Source organism: Theobroma cacao, chromosome 10 (assembly GCF_053813885.1).
Source record: "Theobroma cacao isolate CCN51 chromosome 10, ASM5381388v1, whole genome shotgun sequence".
Lineage (NCBI taxonomy): Eukaryota > Viridiplantae > Streptophyta > Magnoliopsida > Malvales > Malvaceae > Theobroma > Theobroma cacao.
In genome coordinates this window covers 5,079,938-5,103,039 of record NC_142648.1, presented here as the reverse complement: position 1 = coordinate 5,103,039, position 23,102 = coordinate 5,079,938, and the positions used below count along the sequence as shown (strand labels likewise).

Sequence of the window (23,102 nt, the reverse complement as noted above, 5' to 3'; positions counted from 1 at the left end):
AATTATTTTCATGTTTAAGAATGAAATTGAATCCCAACATTCCTAAGTACTCCTTCAGCTAAGGCTTTGCCCAAGGGTTGTTTGAAAGCACCATCTACATTTAGAGCTATGAAATTTGCTATAAAAGGTGACCATCCAATTAAAATTTCCTCCCTTGTCTGCAAAGTGCAGCCACCTTCTTGGATAGAATTTATGTTTGTCAAATGTAGATCCAATGACCAGATTTGTATTGTAACCATTTGACTTTCAGTCGAGATTGTCTTGTTCACAAATACAAACAAGTTTCACCATTTTTATAACATCTATCAAACAATTCCAAAGACCAGGCTCCATGGTACTCCATTAACTAACACCTTAGTTGTGTTTAAGTTGAAAGACAACCAATCAAGCAAGGGTAAATAATGTAAATTTTCTTACAGATTCTGTGGTTAGAGCTTGCACCATACTACCATCGCCAATGGACAATCTCACAGAGTATGAATCATTGATTCCTCATCTATTCAGCATTGTGGGAACTTAGTGTCGTTGGACATTTTTCTGTGTACCCTCTCTTTGTTAATGAGCAGCTTATTTTGAAAACAAAGGAACAGATAAGTACTCTGGACCTTGTCACTTCTAGATTGTGTTACAAATTTAACTAGTCGTATCTTCGTTAACGAGAGGATAATTCCTTAGTATTTTATATGCTGAAGCAACCATAAGCTCGTCTGAATATGAATGAGGCCACTACTGTCTGGCTGGTTCCATGCTAATCGAAAGAGGAATATACTCAACAAGGCGCTGTAAATCCTCAGAAGTTAGCATGTTTTCCACTCTATCAAGGTCCCAATCACCATTCAGTTTAACAAACTCCTTGACACTACCGCATTCATTAATCATCGTTTCAATAGATTTTGCAGCATCGATAAAAGGAGCATCTCCAAGCCATCGTTTGTCCAAAACTCAGTAGTAATGCCATTACCAAGAGCCCACTTTATATTACCTTTAAACTTCCCCTATAGCTTGCTAATTGACATCTAGAATGCCGAAGCACCATGTCTTCGTATACTTGCTGGAATGGTTAAGCTTCCCACATTATATTTTCCCCGCAATAACTTGGCCCAAAAAGCTTCCATGTTAGTTACTTGCATTCTCCAACAAGCTTTATGTAAAAAGGCTTCATTCATCAAATTAAGCTTGTGAATGCTTAGCCTACCTTTCTCCTTTAGACGGCGAACCATGTCCCATTTAATCAAGGGTATTTTCCTTGAGCTTGAGCTACTTCCCCATAGAAAATCTCTACAATGCACCTCAATCTTCTTGCAGACATTAATAGGTGGCAATTGTTTGCATTGTGTAATAGGGCAACGTCAATAATACCGAATCAACTAGAGTCAATATACCTACAAAAGAAAAAGTAAAAGCTTTATAGTGACTTAATTTGCAAGTAACTTTCTCCTCTAGATAATTAAATATATGTGCTTCCTTGCGTCCATGCAAGAGAGGGACATCTAGGTATTTGCCTATATTTTTAAGAGAAAATTGTGAGAAATAACCCTACTCATAAGCTTAATTCAAAAATATCCTTCATTATAATTTTAACTATTTTTAGTCAATTTTTTGCATGACTTGACAATAATGCCCTTTAAACAATTTCAGACAAATTAAAATGGTTTCAGTTTTTTCTATCTTGCCGTCTAGATAAAAATTTTAAAATTAAATCTTAATTTCTCTCTCTTGTCAAATACTTTCTATCTCGTCATCCAGCTCTTTCTCGCTATCCCAAAATGTAGAGATGATATCAAAGTATGTGTTTTAGGTTTTTGGGTGTATTGGCTTATTCATAGAATCCCAAAGTTGAGCGATTGAAATTGATTAAACATATCTATAAATTAAAACACTGTATGATTTTGGCAACTTAAACTTGGCTGCGAGCAAACAAATCAATTAGTTATTAAGTACTGCATTACTGGTTTTTAGGCATTATATCACTAATTTTTAGGTATTGTGAGATTAGTTTTTAGACATTACGTGATTAGTTTTAAGTATTACATGACTAGTTTTTAGGCATTGCATGACTAATTTTTAGGCAATATCTAAGTTATGCAATGCCTTACTAGTTAGTCACGTAGTGCCTTATTAATCAGTCATGCAATGCCTATCAACCAGTCACGCAATACTATATCTGTCACGACCCGGAACTCCTATCGAGCCCGTGACAACCGTTGCGAAGCCTCGACAGACATTCTTCCCTCGAATGACCTTCGAGACCTCGCAAGGCTTTTGTACCAGTTTTTCCATTCCTCTCTATTTTTTTCCTTTTTTTTGAATAATAAAATAAAATAAAATATTAATTAAAATAATCTATTTTAATGTAAAACAATATATATATATTTTTGAAACATCAAAAATTAATTTTTTACACATAAAAACAAAATAAATTTATACATACTGTAATATAGAAAACTAGAGTATGCAATTTAAATTATAATGACACGTGGGCCCCCAAATAACTGAGAAGGTTTAAGTCTATAACCTTGCTTTATAGGATGCAACTCCGAAATTTACTTCTCGATGCAATTGACAGTCTACTACCTATTCTGAGCCTGAAAAATATATAGGAAGAAGGGGTGAGATTATAAAATCCTAGTGAGTAGACAAACATCATCAAGATAATCTAAAGTCGAGTAATATGAGACAATTAAAATACTTCATCCCAACCCATATAAATAATTGCATTTCATTCAATTACTGAACATGGGTTATGCACTTTTCAAAAGCTTGGCCCTTGCCAAAAATCCATTCTTAGGGATACCCCACGGAGGCATCTTACCGAGACCGCCAAGGCTGTTTATTGTCACACACACAAACACATTTCACCTCTGACAACACAATCGTTCCTTGGCATTGGCTGAGTCTCAGTTTCACGTGGTGGCTAGCGTGAAGTGTACTCAAATCCTACCTCGGGAGTTATCCTACGCGCCTCTCTAATCGACGTAAGCTCAATAATTGGGAACCGTGCCCCTCTAATTAGGCTGGCCCACTGAACCCCAGTCACTACAGTGCCCACTTTATAATCCACCAACCAATAAAATCACAATAGTATGACATGGCTCACTTAACACATTCAAGGCAAATCAAAGCAGTTCACATATTCTTTAAATCATAAAAATAACCAGTCATACCCACATTTATCATAACCATTTAATGTAAAATCATGGATAAACAACACAATCATAGTATACGTCTCCAATTACTCTATTTTTGAAATCATTATTAAATTTTTAAAAATTTTATAAAATCTCATTTTCCCATAAAACACAATAATTTTTCAATTAAACCATTTTTTCATAAAATCACACAATGAAATAAATCTACTCTAGATAATTAAGACGATAGTAAATTTACTCACTGTACTAGGAGTAGATATACTCCTATTCTCGATCTTCGGGTGTAGTCTTTTACCCGTATTAGATAGCTCATCACCTATCCACAATACATGACACAAAAAATTCAATTATTTGTGTCAAATCAATATATATTATTTCAGGCTCTTATCCATGCGTATGCACTAGATAAGGTGTGAAATGTTTGGACAATCGCTTAATTACAGTGTCCGACCTAACTCGCCTACACACGGTGTAAATTTCTAAAATCTCCAATTCAACTCTAATTCCATCCATTTCAATTTCAATTATCCAATTATATCCATAATGACTGTGAATGTGGTTCAATTTATCAGTTTGGATCACAAATTACGCTTTTACCCCTAGTGGGTAAAAATTTCAATTTTTTTGCACTAAAAATTCCCATTTAATTTTCAACCTCATAATTCATCATTTTTCCATCCAATTCTCTTAAAGTAAAGTCAACCTCATCCTCACACACCATTGGCTAGATTCGGCCTAGAGAAATTCATGGAGAAAATAAATATTTTTCTTATTGTTTTACTCATAAACATGCTAAACTAACACTAAACACTAACATAGTTTAAAATTAAATTAATATAACAACTTTCTCTCTCTAAACCCATATGATCAGATTTGAATCCATCATCAAAACACATAATTTAATCATGAAAAATAAGGAAAAATGCATGGAAATGATAAATCTTAAACTAAGCTTAAAAAATCATACCTTTAAACACTTGACTCCTTGAAAAATCACACTTTTTCTTTGAATTTTCTCACTCTAGGGTTTGTTCTTATTTCTCTCTCCCTCCTGCTGGTTTTGGCTGACCTTCCCAATGAAGAATTCTGGAATTTTCAAGCCTTTTAATAGGCTTAATAAAATATTATTATTTTATTTACCTTTTGAATATTTTATTATTTTATTTTTTTCTAGCCATCTTTTTGACTTTCTTTTTCTACCACTCAATCCTCTTCACTTATCCATGTCTTCCATGAAATTTCTATACTTTTCCAAAGTTTTGGTGGAGTAAATTTTTAAAAATTACACTTTTACCCCCGTAAAAGTGAAAAATTACATTTTTACCCCAAAAATTGAAAAATTACCAAAATGCATAATTTTCACTCCTTATACTCATATCATGCTCCATTTAATCAAATTTGATCTAAATTCTCTCGAAAAATTCAATTTCGTTCTTGAGTGGCAAAATTACCATTTTGCACCTATACTCCAAAAACACCGAAAATTCATATATTTTCACTACTAAATCTTCCAATTGTACTTCAATACTCATATCATACTCAAATATGTCAAATGGGGCTAAGAAAATCTTTTTTTTAAAAAAAATTCCCATTTTGTCCTCAAATTGCAAAATGACCATTTTGCCCCATAACCGGTCAATTTTCCTGATTGATTTTAAATTGATCCTCAAACTCCGAATCACCATTCTAAGTAGATTTTGGGGTTTCAGAACTCTCAAATTCCTTTTAAATTTTTCATTTGAACTAGCTCGAGGTATAAATCAACTTCACAACACCTCTAGGGGCAATACCATCTTTTGACGATTTCTCGGGCTTCCTCAATATACAAACATTCTATCGAGTATGTGAATGACATCATAATTATTTTACAAAGCAGGGTTTGACAATATCAACCAGTCACGTAATATCTAAAAATTAGTCACATAATGTCTAAAAATTTGTAAAGTAATGCCTAAAAACTAGTCATGTGATACCCAAAAATTGATTACATAATGCCTAAAAACCACAAAAACTTCTAAATCCTATTTAACAAAATCAACAACTTCAAACAACACACTATATTCTATTTAACAACATAATGAACGAATATGCCTATTTGATAAAGAATGCTCAAAATGCTCAAAGTTTTTTCTTCATATATAAAAAATAATTTCAAAATGCTTAAAATACTCAAAACGCTCAAAGGTTTTTCTTCGTGAATAAAAAATCACTCTAAAATTGCTCAAAAGGTTTTTCTTTTTGGCAATGAATACTCTAGAGATGAATAGTCTGGCGATGAAAGCTCTAAGGATATGCGTTAGTTTGAGACGTGGACATAAACATATGGGTCGCTTCATTAAGGGTAATTTTGTTTAAAATTAATTTCTCTTGGCTAAAAATAGTTAAATGAAGAAAGCTATTTTTAAAAACACCTTATGTATGAGGGGTATTTTTGAAAAGAACCCTATCTTCAATATATGAAAAACCTTAAGCCTCGACAATGGCAAAAAAATTGATTTTTTTTATAATAAGTAATAGTGTAGATAGATGCATGATTTTGAGAGAGTCAAACTATCCAATAAGTCTTTGTAGTATAATGTTTACATCAATTTAGTCTTGTAGACACCCATTTTAAAAAAATAATAATAAAATAAAAAAATATAAAATAAAATAATGAGAAAAAGAGGAATGGCTGGGCGTATGCCCAACCATCCCTTCCCCCAACCACCATGAGTGATGGGGGTTCTGGCTACCAACTCCTTGGTGCCAGAACCCCATTACCGAGTTGTCCAAATTTTTTGACAACTTGGCTTTTAAAGATTCACAACCTGCAAAAAAGAAAAATGGGGGTAGATTTTGAAAAACCAGAGAAAGCCATATCCAAAAAAAAAACACCAATCTTGTAAAAACAAAAAAAAAACTAGATCCATCAACAAAAAATCTCATTTTTTCTTCAAACAACCGAAACCTGCAAATCCAAAATACCATAGTTTTCTACCAGCAGACTACCCTAGCCACATAACAAAAGATCAAAAACCACAATCCACAACCAAAATAAAAAAATAAAAAAAATACAATGAGTGAAAAGGGAGGGGGTTTGGTTGGAGGATTGGTAGCTCGTTTTTAGAGAGATTTGGAAGGGGTATTGTGCCTCCGTTGGGGTGTTTAAGTTTGGGGTTTTCTGCTATCGCCGGTTAGGAAGAAGTGAGTTGGGTTAGTCGTCACCTAGGAGAAAAGGGGTTTGGGCTTGCCGTCGGCAAAAGGAAAGAGGCGGAGATAGGAGATTTGAGTGGCACCAGCGAGGGGAGTAAAGCCCGATTCGGGCAACAAGAGAAAAAGAAGAGTGAGCGGCGGTGGGGAGAAGTTTGATCGATCGTAAAAGAGAGTAAAAGGAAAGCTCCATGCCGCCGGTGGGTCGGTTGAGAGGAAGGAAAGAGAGGATGGAAGGTTAGAGAGAGGATAGAGAACTACCATCGTAGAGAGAAAAAGTGAAAGAAGCAAATAGGGAGAGAAGAGAAAAAATGGTTTATATATTAAGGCTTGGAGGCAAAACGGTGTAGTTTTGGGAGAACTCAAAAGACTCTTCCTAGGTGCTTAAAACGATGCCGTTTTGGACCTTAAGGGAGACTGCTAAAGCGGGCCGAGCCAAACCCAAAGGGGGCTATTGGGTTCCTTGGACGTTGGGCTTCAATAGTTAAAGTTTGGTATGGACTCCTTTGGACCTTATTATTTGGATTACTATTGGGTTATTTGTGTATTATGCTTATTAGGCCATTTAATTTTTTTAGTTTAGTTTTGGGTTATTTGTTTATTATTTTTATTGGGCCATTTAGTTTTTATCTAGTTCTAATTAGGTCTCTAAATTTAAAAGGTATGCTTTTAGTTTTATTTAAAGTCACTAATTAAAATAATAGCTTATTACTTGGATGATACCGATGATGGGATAATCGGTCGGGACGCGAAGGGTCACAATCTCGGGTTAATTTTCCCTAGGTTCAAAATTCGAATTAAGGCTCCACTAGTACGATGGGAGGGCCTCGATTTTGAGTTTTCGAGATTTTTATTTTAAATAAATAAAATTTTACTACATAAAAAAAATTAGTCAAAAATAAAAAAAATATGATAAAAAGTATAAATAAATAATAAATAAATAAAAATTTTGTTTCACCAAGACAACATAGAATCACAAATAATTTATAATGTATCTAATTACAAAAAAGGAAAATATAGGAGAAACTTAAAATGAAAAAGATAAAAAAATATAATAAATAAAAATAAATAATAAAAATAAACTTCACAAACATAGCATATATCTCTATTGCATCATGCAAATCATGGCATATAGACATTTTTGTCCATGAGTTAAGTCCCGATGATGGGATTTTTCGAAGATCTTGCGAAGACGAGTTTCTCTCGGAAAGCTCCCTAGGTGAAAGGATGTCTTCGAGTCCCACCAGTATGATGGGAGGGCTCGAAAAACATCTTTAATAAAAAGGCTTTTGCTCGTAATAGGTTCATATTCACGAAAACATTATTTTTAAAGAAAAACGTACGATAACCCCGATGATGGGATTTATTCGTCGAACTTGCGAAGGCGAATTTCTCGGATAATTCCCTAGGTGAGAGAACATCCCGAATCCCACCAGCATGATAGGCAGATTCGAAAAATATCCTCAACAAAAGGTGTTCATTTGGCATTGTCTCGATATTATGCCATGCATTACACAATTGCATCACATGCGCGTCAAACTCATAAAATTAAATAAAATATTTTAATAAATAATAATTAAGGGAACATAAAAATAAATCAATGGGCGAGGATAACGCATGATTAAATGGTACCGTTCGAGGAATGAGCGTTATAGGGGTGCTAATCCTTCCCTATGCGTAACTGTACTCTCGAACCCAATTTTAAACAAGAGCGCATAGACCAGTTTATCGTTCTTTCGACGAATTTAAAATTAATTTAAGATCTCGTTGAATAGAACAAATTCATCAGGTGGCCAATCACACCTAACAAAAAAGATTCGTGGCGACTCCCCAAGTTAACCACGTCTAGCAGTCGGGTTCCCGGACCCCCATGTTACGACATGTCTTTTTGTCCAAAAATGGATTAATTTAATCTCTATCTTTTGACATTATGTGTAATTAGGTTTTCTTACATAACTTCATCCGAATTGACCATTAGTGACTCTGACATGGCACTAACGAGTTAGAAAAAAAATTATGAAATTTTTTTTTACAATGTTAGTTTCTTTGTGAAGGAAATTGTGAAAAATAACCTTCCTCGTAAGACTAATTCAAAAATATTATTTTTTTATAATTTTAACTATTTTTAGGTAATTTTTGACATGACTTGATAAATAATTTCAAACAAACTAAAATGGTTTCAATTTTCTCTATCTCCCCATCCAAACAAAAATTTCAAAATTAAATCTTGATTTCTCTTTCTGGTCAAATACTGTTTATCTTGCCATCCAAAGAGCAGAGATGACATCAAGCTCTTTCTTATTTTGTTTTATTTTTTTGGATGGTGGATATTAGGGTTCTCAAGAGTGATGAACAACGGTTTTGCTATTGTAGGCAGCATGTTGAATGTGATAACTAGATGCTTTCTGGTAATGACTTACTTCAAAACCTGTACTGCGATGGAGATGCCTATGTTGATGAGTTGGATCAGATTGATTAAGATGATGGGCTCAGGGAGAAAGAACAGCTAAAGCATGCTTGATGGGTTTTATGATGGTTCATGGTTTTATTGTGTTTGGGATTAGGATGATTGTTAAGCATGTTTGTTGGGTACTTTGATTTTTTTATGAGATTTTGAGTTGAAATTGTTTAGGAAATATTTTGTAAAGGGAGTATATTTTGTTTTTGCATAAGGGGAGTGAGCAAGGCCCTCCCGATAAGGATATATTTTGTCTTGCTTTGGAGGATTATGGAGTTTTGTAACTTATCTTTTATGAAATGCACAATTTCATGACTTAACAAAAAAAAAAGTATATGTTTAAGGTTCTTGAGTTTATTGGTTTATTCATAGAACCTTAAAGTTGAGGAGTTGAAATTGATTAAACTGGTTTTTAAGTATTGCGAGAATGGTTTTTAGGCATTGTGTGACTTAATCATTTTGTGACTAGTTTTTAGATATTACGTGATTAGTTTTAGGCATTGCGTGATTGGTTTTTAGGTATTGTGTGACTGATTTTTAAGCAATGCCTAAGTCACACAATGCCTTACTAACTAGTCACACAATGCTTTACTAACAAGTCACACAATGCTTTACTAACAAGTCACACAATGCCTTACTAACAAGTCACATAATGCCTATCAACTAGTCATGCAATGTCATATCAACCAGCCACGCAATACTTAAAAACTAGTCACGCAATACTCAAAGTCAATCACATAATACCTAAAAATTAATCACACAGTGCCTAAAAACTAGTCACGTAATACCCAAAAATTACCAAAACTACTAAATTCCATTTAACAAGATCAATAACTTCAAATGATACACCATATTCTATTTAATAACATAATTAGCGAATATGCCTACTTGACAAAGTATGCTAAAAATGTTTAAAAGTTTTTCTTCATATATCAAAAATCACTCCAAAATGCTTAAAAATGTTTAAAACACTCAAAGGTTTTCTTCGTGTATTAAAAACTACTCTAAAATACTCAAAATGCTTAAACATTTTTCTTTCTGATAAAGAATACTCTAGAGATGAATAGTCTGACGAGAAAAACTCAAAGAATATGAGTGAGTTTGAGGCACAGACCTAAACATACTTGACCTGTTAATAGGTTTTGAGTTGAGACGTGGATCTAAATATATGGGTTAGTTTTATTAACGGTAATTTTGTCTAAATTTTAATTCTCTTAGCTAAAAACAGTTAAAATTATAGAGAAATCTATTGTTAGAAACACCTTATGCATGAGGCCCATTTAAAAAAATAACCCTTCTTTGAGTGACATTATAGAGACTAAATTACACCAAATTGTAAAGTATACAGATTAAATTGAACAAAACTCTATAATACAAGGATTAAATTGAACAAACTTCTATAGTATAGGAATTACATTGAACTAAACTTTATATTACAAGAGCCACTTGATACTTTTACCACTTTTTGTTTCATATTACATATGAGAGAATGCTAACCCTTTGTACATGTTGAAATAGTGTATGAAGTGTATAAAAATTCTATAAACATTGTAATTGAATGCAATTTTGCTTATAAGTGTATGAAAATCTTTTGTTTTATTAATCTATATTTGTTAAATTCTAGAAAAAGTATACAATAGAATGACATAATTGTATTAACTTTCCATTTGTGTCAAAAATGTACAAACCAATTCCTTTGCTTAATTACAAAAAAATAAAATAAAATCTAGTTAAAAAAGAATTGTAAGATCATCAACTATTGTCTAGTTACAAAATAAAACCCAATTATAAAACCCAACCATTGCTTCTTTTGTGCAGTTTCTTGTGGCAATAGTAAAGAATTATCAACCCCATACAATTAGTTTTTTCCTCACCAATAACAACTATAATTGTATACCATTTACATATATATTTTAAAAAACTAATTATTGAGGAAGAAAATAAGAAAAAGGGGAAACTTGCTTTCTTTTTTTTTTTGTTGATAATAAATAAAGAGGGTAGATAGATGCATAATATTTTTGAGAAAGGGACCCAATTAAAAGGATCCAATTATTTCACTTCACTTGAAGAGAAGTTTATCCATTCAAAAAATTCCGCACGTCAAAATTCCAAGTCACATGCACGTCAGCAAAGACAAAGACAAACCTTTTATAAGTGGAAAACAAGAAACATAAACAGGAGAAATAGGGGGAATGACCGAGGGGAGGAATGAAAGAAAGGTTGGAAATGAAATGAAAGGAAACCAAACCGAAGCTATGAATAATACAACAAAACAGTAAGCCAACAAAACAAGAAAACATACCAAAAAAAAAACAAAAACCTTCCTTTTCTTTTTATTTTTTTTAATTTCTTTAATGCCCTTTTAAACTTCTTCCCTGTAAACGTCTCCCAAAATCCCACCTTTACATTTTTTTCCTCTCCGAAGGTATGGTCTTTTTTACTTTCTCTTTTCTTGTTTTTTCTTTTTTAATTTTTTTAATTATTTTCTGTTTGATTGTTTGGTTTGGTTGATTCTGAAAAATGGGTTTTCTTTTGTTTTGCTTTTTCATGGCCAAATGCATTGTTAATTGATGAAAAGTAAGTATGGGTTTTTGGTGTTTTCTTATGAATCTTTTGTCTGTATGAGCTGTTTGATTTGTTTTCTTTCTGTTCTTGCAGAACACGTGTTACTATTGTGGCTGGTTTTTAAGTTGAAAAGCAAAAAAATGGGAATGAATTTTTCTGTGTACATATTTATAGTCATGCTCATCTTTTCTGTGTTCTGTGTACATATTTATAGTCAGGTCATTAAAATGTAGTACTAATGTCTCAAGTAGTAGAAGATTCCTTAGATTCTTGTCGTCTCTTCAATTTGTTTTCTGAACAATTTTAGATTTTGAATGAGGAATTGTATGGAATTTTGGAGGAATTCAGTGGTGTTTTTCTTGGATTCTTTGGACCAAGAACTTGATGGATACATGGGAATATTTTCCTTTTCATGGGAAGAAAATGGTATGGGTTTCTATTGAGTGAGAAAATCAGTACTATGTCACACGGGTTGATGCGTTAAGCTTCTCTGCATGGTACCAATGCTGAATGATATGGCAAAATTGATTCTTTTTGGTTTTCTGAAATTGGAAGTTTGTTTTAGATATCATAGTTCCTTTTCATGTAAATGAGCAGGTCTTGATTCATTTGAATGGATATGCTATCTATCGAGACAGGCTAGACTTTCTCTTATAAGTTTCTACTGAGTAATCTGGGCTCTTGAATTCCACATTGGACTTAACAGACAAAAATGTCCTTTTGAGGAGTTTCGTACCAATAGGATTTTTGGTTTCTTGCGCTCTCATTCTTGAAACACAACTTTCATGCCCTTTGTGTTTATTAGCATAATCTGAATATGTTGGATCAGAACTTATAAGTATTAGGGGGGAAAAGGTAGTTGATCTTCTAGAACTGAGCTGATATCATTAATATTGTATATTTAATTATGAATGTTTTAAGATGTCTCAGTTCCTGAGCATCCGGAAAGTCAAAATACTGGTGAAAACATGTGTAAGGTGTCATGTATATGAGCTGTAAAAGTTAATTTACCTAAAAAAAATCATGCTGGAAGACATAATTTTGTATATAGCTTATACTATTACCCTGCTCAATTAATGGTGGGATATGATTTATATGGTCTATATTCATGCTGAAAATTTCTTCTTTTTCTTTCTTGTTGATTTCTATTGTATAATAATTTTGTTTTGCATGGCAGTGATCTTGAAGTCCTGTCATTTTTGGTGGATTAATTATCAAGGGGACTTAGGAGGAACTCTAGTTGACAAGTATTGTAATTATTGTCAAAGGGAATGGTCATTTGGTTTGGAGATGATGGAGGTTAATGCTGGAAATTCCCGTTCGAATGAGAAACAACAGTCAGAGTGCCCAAAATCTGCTGATAAAGGGAAAAAGCCTGCAGAAAAAGATGCAAGCAGTTCTGTATTTGTAAATCATGGTAAGTTCCTTTCTTTAGATGATTCATAATAGTGTTTCATTAAAGGTATTTTCCACCTTTTGCAATCACATTAAGAAATATTCATATAAGTAATATCTGCGACAAAGATTATCTTGCCCCCATGCCTGCCATTATAGCTTTAACGTAAAATGCATGTTTTTCATGGTTTTGTATAAGATGTTTTGCAATGACAGATATTTGTGCTAGATATGGCTTGTAAACGGTAATCATTTCCCACTAATTTTGGAAGAAATAAATTCAATCAACCTATTTTTTGTTATTTTAGCTGTTTTAGTTATATCTTCTTCTATATTTGGTTTTGCAAAAGATGGTTTACATTATTACTCATTTCTACTTACAATTTCTTGAGAACTCATTCTCATGATGCACTTTCCTGTATTGGGTTTGCTAGTTAGATGTGAGTTGTGCAAAAAGTCAACATAGATGTGCAATGTGCTCTCTTGGTTTTGCTGTCTGAGAGTATCTGACACATAAACATATCATTTCAATTTTCAAAGACAGTGTCAATCCCTAAATTTTCATGAAATCGGAGATACAGTTCTTCATCTGACACAATGGATCCCGTCCTATCTCTATTTTATTATTTTTTTAGAGCCCATTGCTAATTTGCCATTGCTCTCTCTGTGACCAAATGCTGATGTACTGACCCTCTAATGCCACCATCAGAAGGAAATTCAAGATTACAACTCAGGCACTTTACATATAATTTAGGCTTCATTGATTGGTGCTTTTGCTACTTCTGGAAGCAAAAAAAGTAACAAGTGTGTTTTGATACAAAAGTACATCTAAAGAAATATTAGATTAAATATTCTTTGATTGCAGTGTTTGTTTATATATATTTTCAATTTTTTTAAGAAATAATGAGCTGAAGTAATCAGTAAATAAATGTTAATGGTTCTTCTTTTCATGCTTGATGTGGTTTTCTCATGGTGTATTTTCTTAGTTATGTTTTGAGCATGATGTTATAAACTAATTGAATCTATTATGTAGCTGCAATTGCATGGCATGAGAACAGAAGAAGGTGGGTGGGGGATAAATCTCAACAGTCACAAAGGGTCAGTAAGGATCCAGTTATAAGGTATACTGGTTCTTCCAATCTTCTACCTTTCTATGCAATGACTTTTTGGTAGTGCTCTACCATATACTATTTTGGGTGGGGGAGATAGACTCCATATATGCATTTGGAAATGGCCTAGTTGGAGTTCCATCTTTATTGTCTCTAGATGTTTAAATTCCATATTGTAGCCCTTCTTAAATTATGCTTGTTGATAACAGGGTTTTGTTTAAATAAGAAATGTAATAAATTTGCATTTAGTGGAAAATACTTGCAATTTGTTTGGAAAATGGTTATGGAGAACTAAAATATTGGTACAAAGTAAGGGTATGAACATTTGGCTGGCCAGTTTTTCCGTCCTCAAGATGTGCAATTAAAAATTGAGCTGAAGTTGCTATTCCGGTTTGGCTCAAGTGGTAGGGGGAAATAGGGGTTTGTCTAACTGTCACATTGTTTTGTGGGAAAATCAAGGTTTTTAATGTTTTTTCTTAAATGATTTTGAGACCTTGCTGAAGTTTGAATAATGTGAGATGACTGTGTGAACTGATGCGGTTTCCTGTCCAAAAAGGGCTTTGATGTAAATTCATATGGATTCTCAAACTCCAATCTAATTGCAAACTTATTAGAATATATGTGATCTGACTTTTTAGGAAACTATCACAAATTTGCTACATAGAAGTAGGGGTTATTATTTATTAACATATCTTCTGAAGAAAAGAAGAATATCTTTTTCCAATTGGTTCATTGATGTGTAATATGATATTTTTTTCCTTTGATATCATAAGTTTTACCCATTTGTATTGTCTTAACCTTGCCCAAATACGATGTGGTTAGTAACTGCAAAATCTCTGTTGCAGCTGGTCCACAACATATGAAGAGCTGCTCCTAACTAATGAGCCATTTCCCGAGTCAATTTCTTTGCCAGTAAGTGTATCTTCAAACTGCACATCATGAATCAATAGATTTTTAGAGAATTAATTAACAATGAAAGAGTTAGTTGATAGATCGTAACCATCATATCACACATTTGAATGCTGAGGAGGCATCTTTGCCAGTGTTATATTATTATAAAATAAACCGGTCCAACAACTCTGACTTAGCTCAGGGTTTGTAATCTCTCTTTAGAAGGATAAACATTCAAGATTTGAATACCATCTCCCTCCTTGGCTTAAATAAATAACTGCACCAATGGGAATATGATCAGTTCTTATATCAGTTTGGTTGATTGATGTATTGTGCAGGAGATGGTAGACTTTCTAGTTGATATTTGGCACGATGACGGCCTCTTTGATTAGATGATCGGTGATGACGGTTGAGTAGTGGCATGGGGACTGTTAGACAGTGGAGAAATTGTTTCATGTAGCTGATTTTTTTTTGGTCTTATAAACTACACATATGGAAAGCCGCCATTATTCTTCAAATTGACTGCCAGTTGCAGGCCAGGACTCTTTTACTCCCAAGACTTATGAGACCCACATTTTGACACAGTATAAACATATTGGCTAGCAAAAGGAAATTGATGTATTAGACTCATTATGAACCAGTGAAACTCTACGAAGAGATATTATCTGTTTTTCGATTTGCATTGTGATGGGTAGTTGAGTAGTGTGTGTGCATATATATATAGACGCACACTTAGCAAATTGCTTCTTATTTTTAACTTCATTGTCTGCGCCATTGATATGAACTCAATTAAGTTTTGCCTTTGAATACAAATTATTGAATTACATGACATATTGCTTATGAGTTAATTAGTAGGTAAGTTAAATGCATGTGTTTTTTTACAATTTGTCATTGTCGATACTGTAGGGATTTAATTAAACGAAATAAAATAATAACAATTTATTTAAAATTTTTTAAATAATTTAAAGATTTTTTAAAGGTACGGGGTTGATTCAAAATTTTAAACGGATCGAGTTACTTTTTGTCACTTTTTATAGAAAATTATGTTGTTCGATATTCATATGACAATAATTTATTTAATTTTAATATACTTTTGGATGGATTCTGATAAAAAGGTCTTGACTAAGGTTACTTTTATTACTAAAAACCGAAAAACTTTACGCATCAAATTGTTTCACTAATAAAATAGATTCAAATTTCTGTGTCACACTGTAACATAAGAAAGTAAAAAGAAAAATAAGTTGGAGAAAAACCCCAGCGCGGTCTAACGACATCGTTCCAAATTTCCTGGAAAATAGAAAAGGAAAAGAAAATAGATAAATAAACGATTCCGGGGAAACAAACACGGGAAAGAAACTTAAAAGAAAAAAAAAAAAAAAGGGGGAAAGCTTTGATTCTAAGCCAGTTTCTTTCCTCCTCTTCAGAGAAAAGTCGCAACGCGTTTTCTAGCAAAATTTTCTCACCCTGTTTTTCTCTGACCTCGAAAGAGAAAAAAAAAGAAAAAAGAACAACTAATTTAGAGAGAGAAGAGACGAAGATGGATAAATTTAAGAGTATGTTGAAACCTAAGACAAACCCACAACAATTATTAAGAGATTGGCAAAGAAAGCTTCGTCAAGAGTGCCGTAACATTGAACGCCAAATCAGAGGCAAGTTGTTCTTTCTTGAGTGTTTTGGTGGAATTTTAAAGATTGCTTTTTTTGGTGTTTATTTAGATTTTTGAGTTAATGGGTAGTTGAGATTAATGTTTTTTTTTTATTTTTTTGTGTTATATGCGTGAATTTTCTGATCGGAAAATTGATAGATTGGGGTTTTTATGTGGTTTGTGTTTTAGATGTTCAGAGAGAGGAGAAAAGTGTACAGAAAGCAATTAGAGAAGCTGCCAAGAGGAATGACATCGGTTCTGCTAAGGTAACATCTTAATTTTTCTGTTAACTTTTTCTTTCTAGGGGAACTTTAGATGAATGGATCGATCATGTCATAGTTGTTAACGAATTGAATTCTGTTTCTCTCTCTTTTTGTTGTTGTTTTTGTTTGAATGGTTTGATTAGGAAGAGAAGTCAGCACCATTTGCTATAAAATCACATTAAAGATCATTAAGGCATAAGGATTATCTGATTGATGGTGTTTTTAAGGTGCTTGCCACTTCGCCTCTTGCATTTATTGGGATACTAGTCTTACTGCTAATGTTCTTTTCTAGTGTAAATTCATCTACTGTCTTTTTTTCTTGTCTGATTGTCAGGAAATTCCTTCTGGGAAGTAGCAGCTATCTCTTATCATCTATCAATAGCATTTTTTTTTGCTATATCTTGTAAATTTATGTTTACAGTAAAAGGATCTGGATCATAGTATGATGTAGAGTAATTGAGGTTGTTAAATTGGTCGAACAGATTAGAGTTTGTGCTTGTTTGAATGAGATGATTGGGCATGTATTGAATGGGATTTTAATTGAATTTTGTAATACTAGAGCTCTTATGTTTCTATTTGTTAAGTCTCCTTAAAGCTAAAAACTTGGACAGAAAGCTTGGTTAACCCTTGATAAGTACTAATGGGAACTGCAAGCTGAAATAGAAAAGATGTAAATTTTTAGCTTAAGAAGTGATCGTGTTTTAGTTGCATGGTCTGATCAACTGAAGCTTGTGTGTCTGTTATGTCTGAATGTTCATTATTTCTATCATGTGCATGCTTGCATGCCTGCAATTTTGCATTTGGCTTCTTGTTATTGATGAATCATCTCTTATGTATATTGACATGATGATCCTTCTTCTATATTTTCAGGCACTTGCAAAAGAAATTGTAATGTCAAGAAAAGCTGTGAACCGTCTATATGAGAATAAAGCCCAGCTTAATTCAATATCAATGCACCTCGGGGAAAGTGTTGGTATGACAACTTATGCATCTGAATCTTGTTCGCTATGTTTATTCCAAAGAATGCTATTATGTCCCCATATCGGAAACTTTTTTATTGGGAACATAGGTTGGGAATTTTTGTTTGCATGTGCTTATTTCCATGAATATTTGAAGTACTAGACTTATAAAACCTAAGTGTATGCATTTTGCTATGTTTTGGAAATTGTGCAAGTTAAATTATGTCTTACAAGAGCAGCAATTTTGATGGTTAACAGACTTTGTGGTTTTGATTATTATCAATCATCATTATTATTTTTGATTGAATGTTGATAACTACTGAAGTAGCAATGTTTTTATTTTTTATATTTAGGGAAACTATGCATCTACCTTTTTTAAGAAGTAGGAGTTGTGGAACAATATGACTCCAATATTTCAAAGGTTATGGAAATCTAGTTTTTCCCTAATGGAAGTTTCCTTAACCATTGCCTTGGTAAAACTTTCATTGAAGAATCAGAAAAGAGTGTCAAAAAAAAAAAATCATGTTAGAATGGTCTGGGAAATAATTTTGTTTCCTTGTTAGATAAGTCTACACCTTTTTCTGTCAATGGATTTAGCCTTAAAAATTTACAAGGTTTAATTCATGTCAATACTTTGGAGCTTTCTTTCAGTTTCCTAGTTAAAGTTAAAGGAGGTACCTTTTGTGGGAGGACAAGAATGATTGATTGCAGAATATTCTTAATAGAAGAGTTCATCATGTTCTTTGTGAACTTCCACTATAGAATCATCTTTATTTCAACATTTAAAAAACTTCACTTTCCACTTCTTTCTCCATCAAGAAAGCCTTGTTTTGTTGTTTGAAGTTATGGTTATCAAAATCCTTTCCATCTCTCCCTTGAATCTTAACTTGGCTTGATGCATAAGATGTCACTTGGGAAAGCTATGGTCAAAATAATTGGTGTAATAGAGAAACAATTTATTTTTCCCCTTTTAGTGTCCTTCATGAATGTATTCTTTGGAAGAACTGCTTGACGTAGATCCCATTTGGTCTTTCTCACCTTCTTTCTAAGTGCTTATATAGTGGAATGGGTTTGCAGCAATTGCTCGTACTGTTGGTCATTTGTCCAAGAGTGCTGAAGTCATGAAACTTGTCAACAACCTCATGAAAGCTCCGGAAATGGCTGCCACAATGCAAGAATTTAGCAAAGAAATGACCAAGGTAATTTTCAAGTTTAGAGTTAGTATTTTGTTCCATTCATATGCCAGTTTTTGTTTCATGACCTTTCTCAACATATTAAGAACAGTTGGTAGTTGACTATTGTTTGGAGTTGCTATGTGGCCTCAAGATGAGATATTAGTAGTGCTTTTATTGGCTGAAAGTTGCGTGGAGGTTGACTAGGTCAGGAAATTTATTTTGAATATGCCCAATATAAATAGTAAGTTTTCAACCGATAAACTTTAGTCCAATGGTTCATTTACGGCGTTTGGGGTTTGATTTTGTCTTTCATTTCTTTGAAGATGAGATGTACAATCAAGTTCACAAAAACTCTTTTCAGAGAAAGAATATGGATATAAAAGCCTTCCTTAAGTTGTGGTTGGGGTGGAGGTATATTTCGATTTCAGCTATTTATGAGATTGGGAGGAGGGCTATTTCCTGTTTTTGCAGCTCAGCCAATAGGGGTTTGGGTTAAGAGGATGGCAAAAAACAAAGCTAGAATTTAGTGACTGATCTTCAACTGATGAATGGTTCCTTTTTAAAAATTTAAGGGACTTATGTGGCATGTGAGAAGCACCTGCATTCTACATGTTTAGAAGTTCTTTATCAGGCAGTAGGTTTAAGGGTTTTTTTTTTTTTCCTAACTACAGTAATGTCTCTGTTTAACCATTTTCATTTTTATTTTCTTTCTTTAGTTCTCTTACACCTATGTCATAAATTGGTTTATAGGCTGGGGTTATTGAAGAAATAGTAAATGATGCCCTTGACACAGCATTGGATTCAGAAGATATAGAAGAAGAGACTGAAGAAGAAGTTGATAAGGTTCTTTCAGAAATAGCTGGTGAAACTGCTGCACAGCTTCCTGAAGCTGTTAGGAAGGAAAGAGTCAGGGTACCTACCCAAAGAGAAAGCACTTCGCATGAAGTATGCACAACTTTATCCCCTTGCTTTTTCTCTCTGTCTTTTTTTTTTTTCACTTGTTATTTCCAAAAGATAAAGGAACTAAATGTTTTCAAAATATTACAGGAAGAAGCTATAACAGAGGGTGCAGATGATGAGGAAGAGTTAGAAGAGATAAGGGCGCGACTTGCCCGAGTGAGATCCTAAAACTATACATTTCTTTTTGGTGTGATTTTACTGTCTATCTAGTAAAAATGTATTTTGTATTAAAGAGCATTATGAGCTCATCAGTCTAATTTGAGAGAGCTTTTGAAGCCTCCATACCATTAATCTCTGGAATAGATATATACATGCTTCTGTATTATGTCAGTTGTGTTCTCAGTTTAAGATCAGGGCCTTTTTCTTAGACACCGTTGAAAGTTCATGTTCCTCGGTGCCCTTCCCTAGAGAGCACACTCATGTTTCTAGTTTCAACCAGAAGTTACAATCTACTTGCCACAACCAAGTTCATTGGCTAGAATTTGAATATACCCCTAGAATGTCAACAACAACAATCCACTGGCTATAATTTGATGCATTTCACCATTTCATCACCTATCAAATAGATCACATGCTTCAAGAAACTCTTGTCAACCATTACCTGTTTTTGTTTTCAAAATTCACCTTGAAAACTTGCAAAGTTTATATAGGGTTTCAAGAGAAAAGTAACAATGGAATTGTCACATTAAATATCAAAACTTCTAAAATCATGATTTATACATAGGAAGCGTGTACAGGTCAATCATTTAACACTCACAAGTATGATAAGATATTTTTCTTGCAAAAAATACAAATTTTATGCAGGCTTTTTACATCTAATCAGCGTAATTTTCTTAAGATTATATGGTAAAAGAGTCTTGTTTTTTGTTTTATCTGTAATTCAAGATAAAATGTCCCTTTTAAGTAAATATGAAATACCTCTACAAATTTACCATTCAATAATTAGCTTTCCACAAGAAAATTTGTTGATTAAATTAATTTGAAAAAAAGGTCACTTAGGTTTCATCATATTTATTGAAATCTTACCATTTGAAGCAAACTTCGCCTTCAAGCAAAGAAATGCTTCAAAAATAAGTAAATTAGCAAAAAGTTCTTCTCTGAGATTTTTCCATTCTATCATTTAATGTAATGGTAAGTGCATATTTCAACATTATGTGTAAATAATACAATTTTTAAAGATAAAGATTTAATATATCTTACTTGAATTATTTGAACTATGACTATAGCATTTTTCATATGAAATATAAGATAGAAAATTTTTAAAAAAAAGCAACAAGAGAGAAGAAATTAAAAAAGATTAATAACTTTTATAGGAAAGTGATCGTTTGCTTCTTGCAATGAATTGTTGTTAGTATATGATCAAGTATCTACATATTGGTGACCTCATGTTTCAAGAAACAGTTGTACACATCTTTAACATTCGAAATTGAGAGCTCAACCTCACTTATTTAAAAATTAAAATATTGTAACTTAGCTTTCATAGCAAACCACTCAGCTTGAATTGACTCATAAGCCCTGTACCAAATTCATTTCATAGCAGTTCCAACATACTGGATAGTAGAACAAGTGAGAGCCATGTTGTAACATATTCCTACATTCAAGCACAGACTCAAACAAAACCTTCGACACAGCACTAACCCATAACACAGCAGCTCCTATCGCAAGAGACCACTCACACTCAACAAGCAAAAGTTCCTTCATACTTAATACAGCCCGAGATTCAAAGCAAGTACAAAACGAAGACCAAAACAAACATCCCAACAATAGATCATCAACCTAACCGATGCTCAGTTCTCTTCACACAACAAGTCATACAACGAAAACAAAGCACCTTGCTTAACATTATATCCAAGAGCAAAAGCATAAACAGAATCCAAAACGTCTTGATGTGTAGACTTCTTGCTTCATTTCAGTAGGTAAATTACAACTAAACAATTCTTTTTCTTCTATTACATTTTAATCAAAAAATTCAGGTACATCAAAATAATAATCCTCAAACCAGTCATCAGTCTCTCCAAAATCGATTGCAATATTTTTTGCGAAATCCAAACCATTAGTTAGCCAGCTATCATCTGTGTGATCTTCTGATTTTGCATCAGTTTTGACATCTTGACTTGTCGTCGCAGCTTCAGAATCCGCGGTATATTCAATATTCATCTTACTTGGTTCACCTTCACCATCCACATCTCTTTCACAAATTTCAGAGTTACTCGACACAGTAACGGAGTTAGAAGCAGCACAAGTGGTTGCCTCCGAAAACACTGGTGAAGTAATTGTAACTGAGTCAAAATCTGCAACATGAGGCATATTCAGAGTCGCATTTTCACCATCCATCGTCCAGGCAGTTTCAGAATCCACAGTATACTCAACATTCATCCCACTTGGTTCACCTTCACCATCCACATCTCTTCCACAAATTTCATAGTTAATCGGCACAGTCATGGAGTTAGAAGCAGAACAAGTGGTTGCCTCCGAAAACACTGGTGAAGTAATTGAAACTGAGTCAAAATCTGAAACATGAGGCATATTCAGAGTCGCATTTTCACCATCCATCGTCCAGGCAGTTTCAGAATCCACAGTATACTCAACATTCATCCTACTTGGTTCACCTTCACCATCCACATCTCTTCCACAAATTTCATAGTTACTCGGCACAGTCATGGAGTTAGAAGCAGAACAAGTGCTTGCCTCCGAAAACGCGTGTGAAGTAGTTGCAACTGAGTCAAAACGCGAAATATGAGGCATATTTATTATGGCATTTTCCCCATACATCGTCCTGGCAGCTTCGTCGTAAGCTAAAGCAGCTTCACAAGCAGTAGGAAAAGTACCAAGCCAAATTCTCTTCCCTCCATTGGGTGCTCGAATTTCAGCCACCCATTTACCCCAAGTCCTCTGCCTAACACCTCGGTAGTTACAGCTTTGATTCTGAGGTCCTCCTTTCCCTTTCATACACCCCTTTTTGGAGCCCTTGGCAGGAGCTTTACACGATTGTTTGGCATCCTTGCCTTGACTCCAGAGCTTGAGTGTGTCAGCAACTGATAAGCCATCACGTCTCTTCCTTTTTCTACAAGAATCCGAAGACAGAGTTGAAGCCACCTTAAGATTTTGATCCATCTTGCAATCGTGATCCAATGCAGTAAATAGAAGCTCTGGTATTTGAAACCCTCTTGAAATAACAATTATCCGCTAAAAATTGAGTGATTTAAACAGCTTCAGACCCCAACAATCTGCAGTTCAATTCAAGAAACCAAATTGTCGCTTTGGACGTAAATACTAGTGATCATCAGAAACAAAGAAAAATGACCATCAAGTATTTCTTTCTATTTTCTAGGTAAAGAAGTAAG

At 33.6% G+C, this 23,102-nt stretch overlaps 3 protein-coding genes across 5 annotated transcripts; 2 read left to right on the top strand and 1 right to left on the bottom strand.

The window, feature by feature from the left end:
• Positions 1-10,958: 10,958 nt before the first annotated feature.
• On the top strand, positions 10,959-16,271 carry LOC18586506 (zinc finger protein). Of its 3 annotated transcripts, XM_088802605.1 has the most exons (6): positions 10,959-11,221; positions 11,669-11,787; positions 12,539-12,778; positions 13,790-13,877; positions 14,711-14,777; positions 15,095-16,271. In XM_088802605.1, exons 2-6 carry the CDS (start codon positions 11,676-11,678, stop codon positions 15,146-15,148), a joined length of 561 nt encoding a protein of 186 aa, XP_088658731.1. In that variant the 5' UTR covers positions 10,959-11,221; positions 11,669-11,675; the 3' UTR covers positions 15,149-16,271. The 3 variants fall into 3 exon arrangements, with proteins under 3 accessions (XP_088658731.1, XP_017984987.1, XP_007010010.2); XM_018129498.2 differs by lacking the exon at positions 11,669-11,787 and having other exon boundaries at positions 12,630-12,778; XM_007009948.3 differs by lacking the exon at positions 11,669-11,787.
• Positions 15,228-20,129, top strand: LOC18586505 (vacuolar protein sorting-associated protein 24 homolog 1-like). Its single transcript, XM_007009946.3, has 6 exons — positions 15,228-16,405; positions 16,591-16,667; positions 17,535-17,637; positions 18,701-18,822; positions 19,549-19,743; positions 19,846-20,129. The coding sequence occupies exons 1-6, from the start codon at positions 16,294-16,296 to the stop codon at positions 19,924-19,926; spliced, it is 690 nt and encodes a 229-aa protein (XP_007010008.1). The 5' UTR covers positions 15,228-16,293; the 3' UTR covers positions 19,927-20,129.
• A 1,585-nt stretch (positions 20,130-21,714) lies between these two features.
• On the bottom strand, positions 21,715-22,863 carry LOC148760301 (uncharacterized). The gene has a single exon (XM_088802535.1). The coding sequence runs from the start codon at positions 22,705-22,707 to the stop codon at positions 21,715-21,717; it is 993 nt and encodes a 330-aa protein (XP_088658661.1). The 5' UTR covers positions 22,708-22,863.
• Positions 22,864-23,102: the final 239 nt, after the last annotated feature.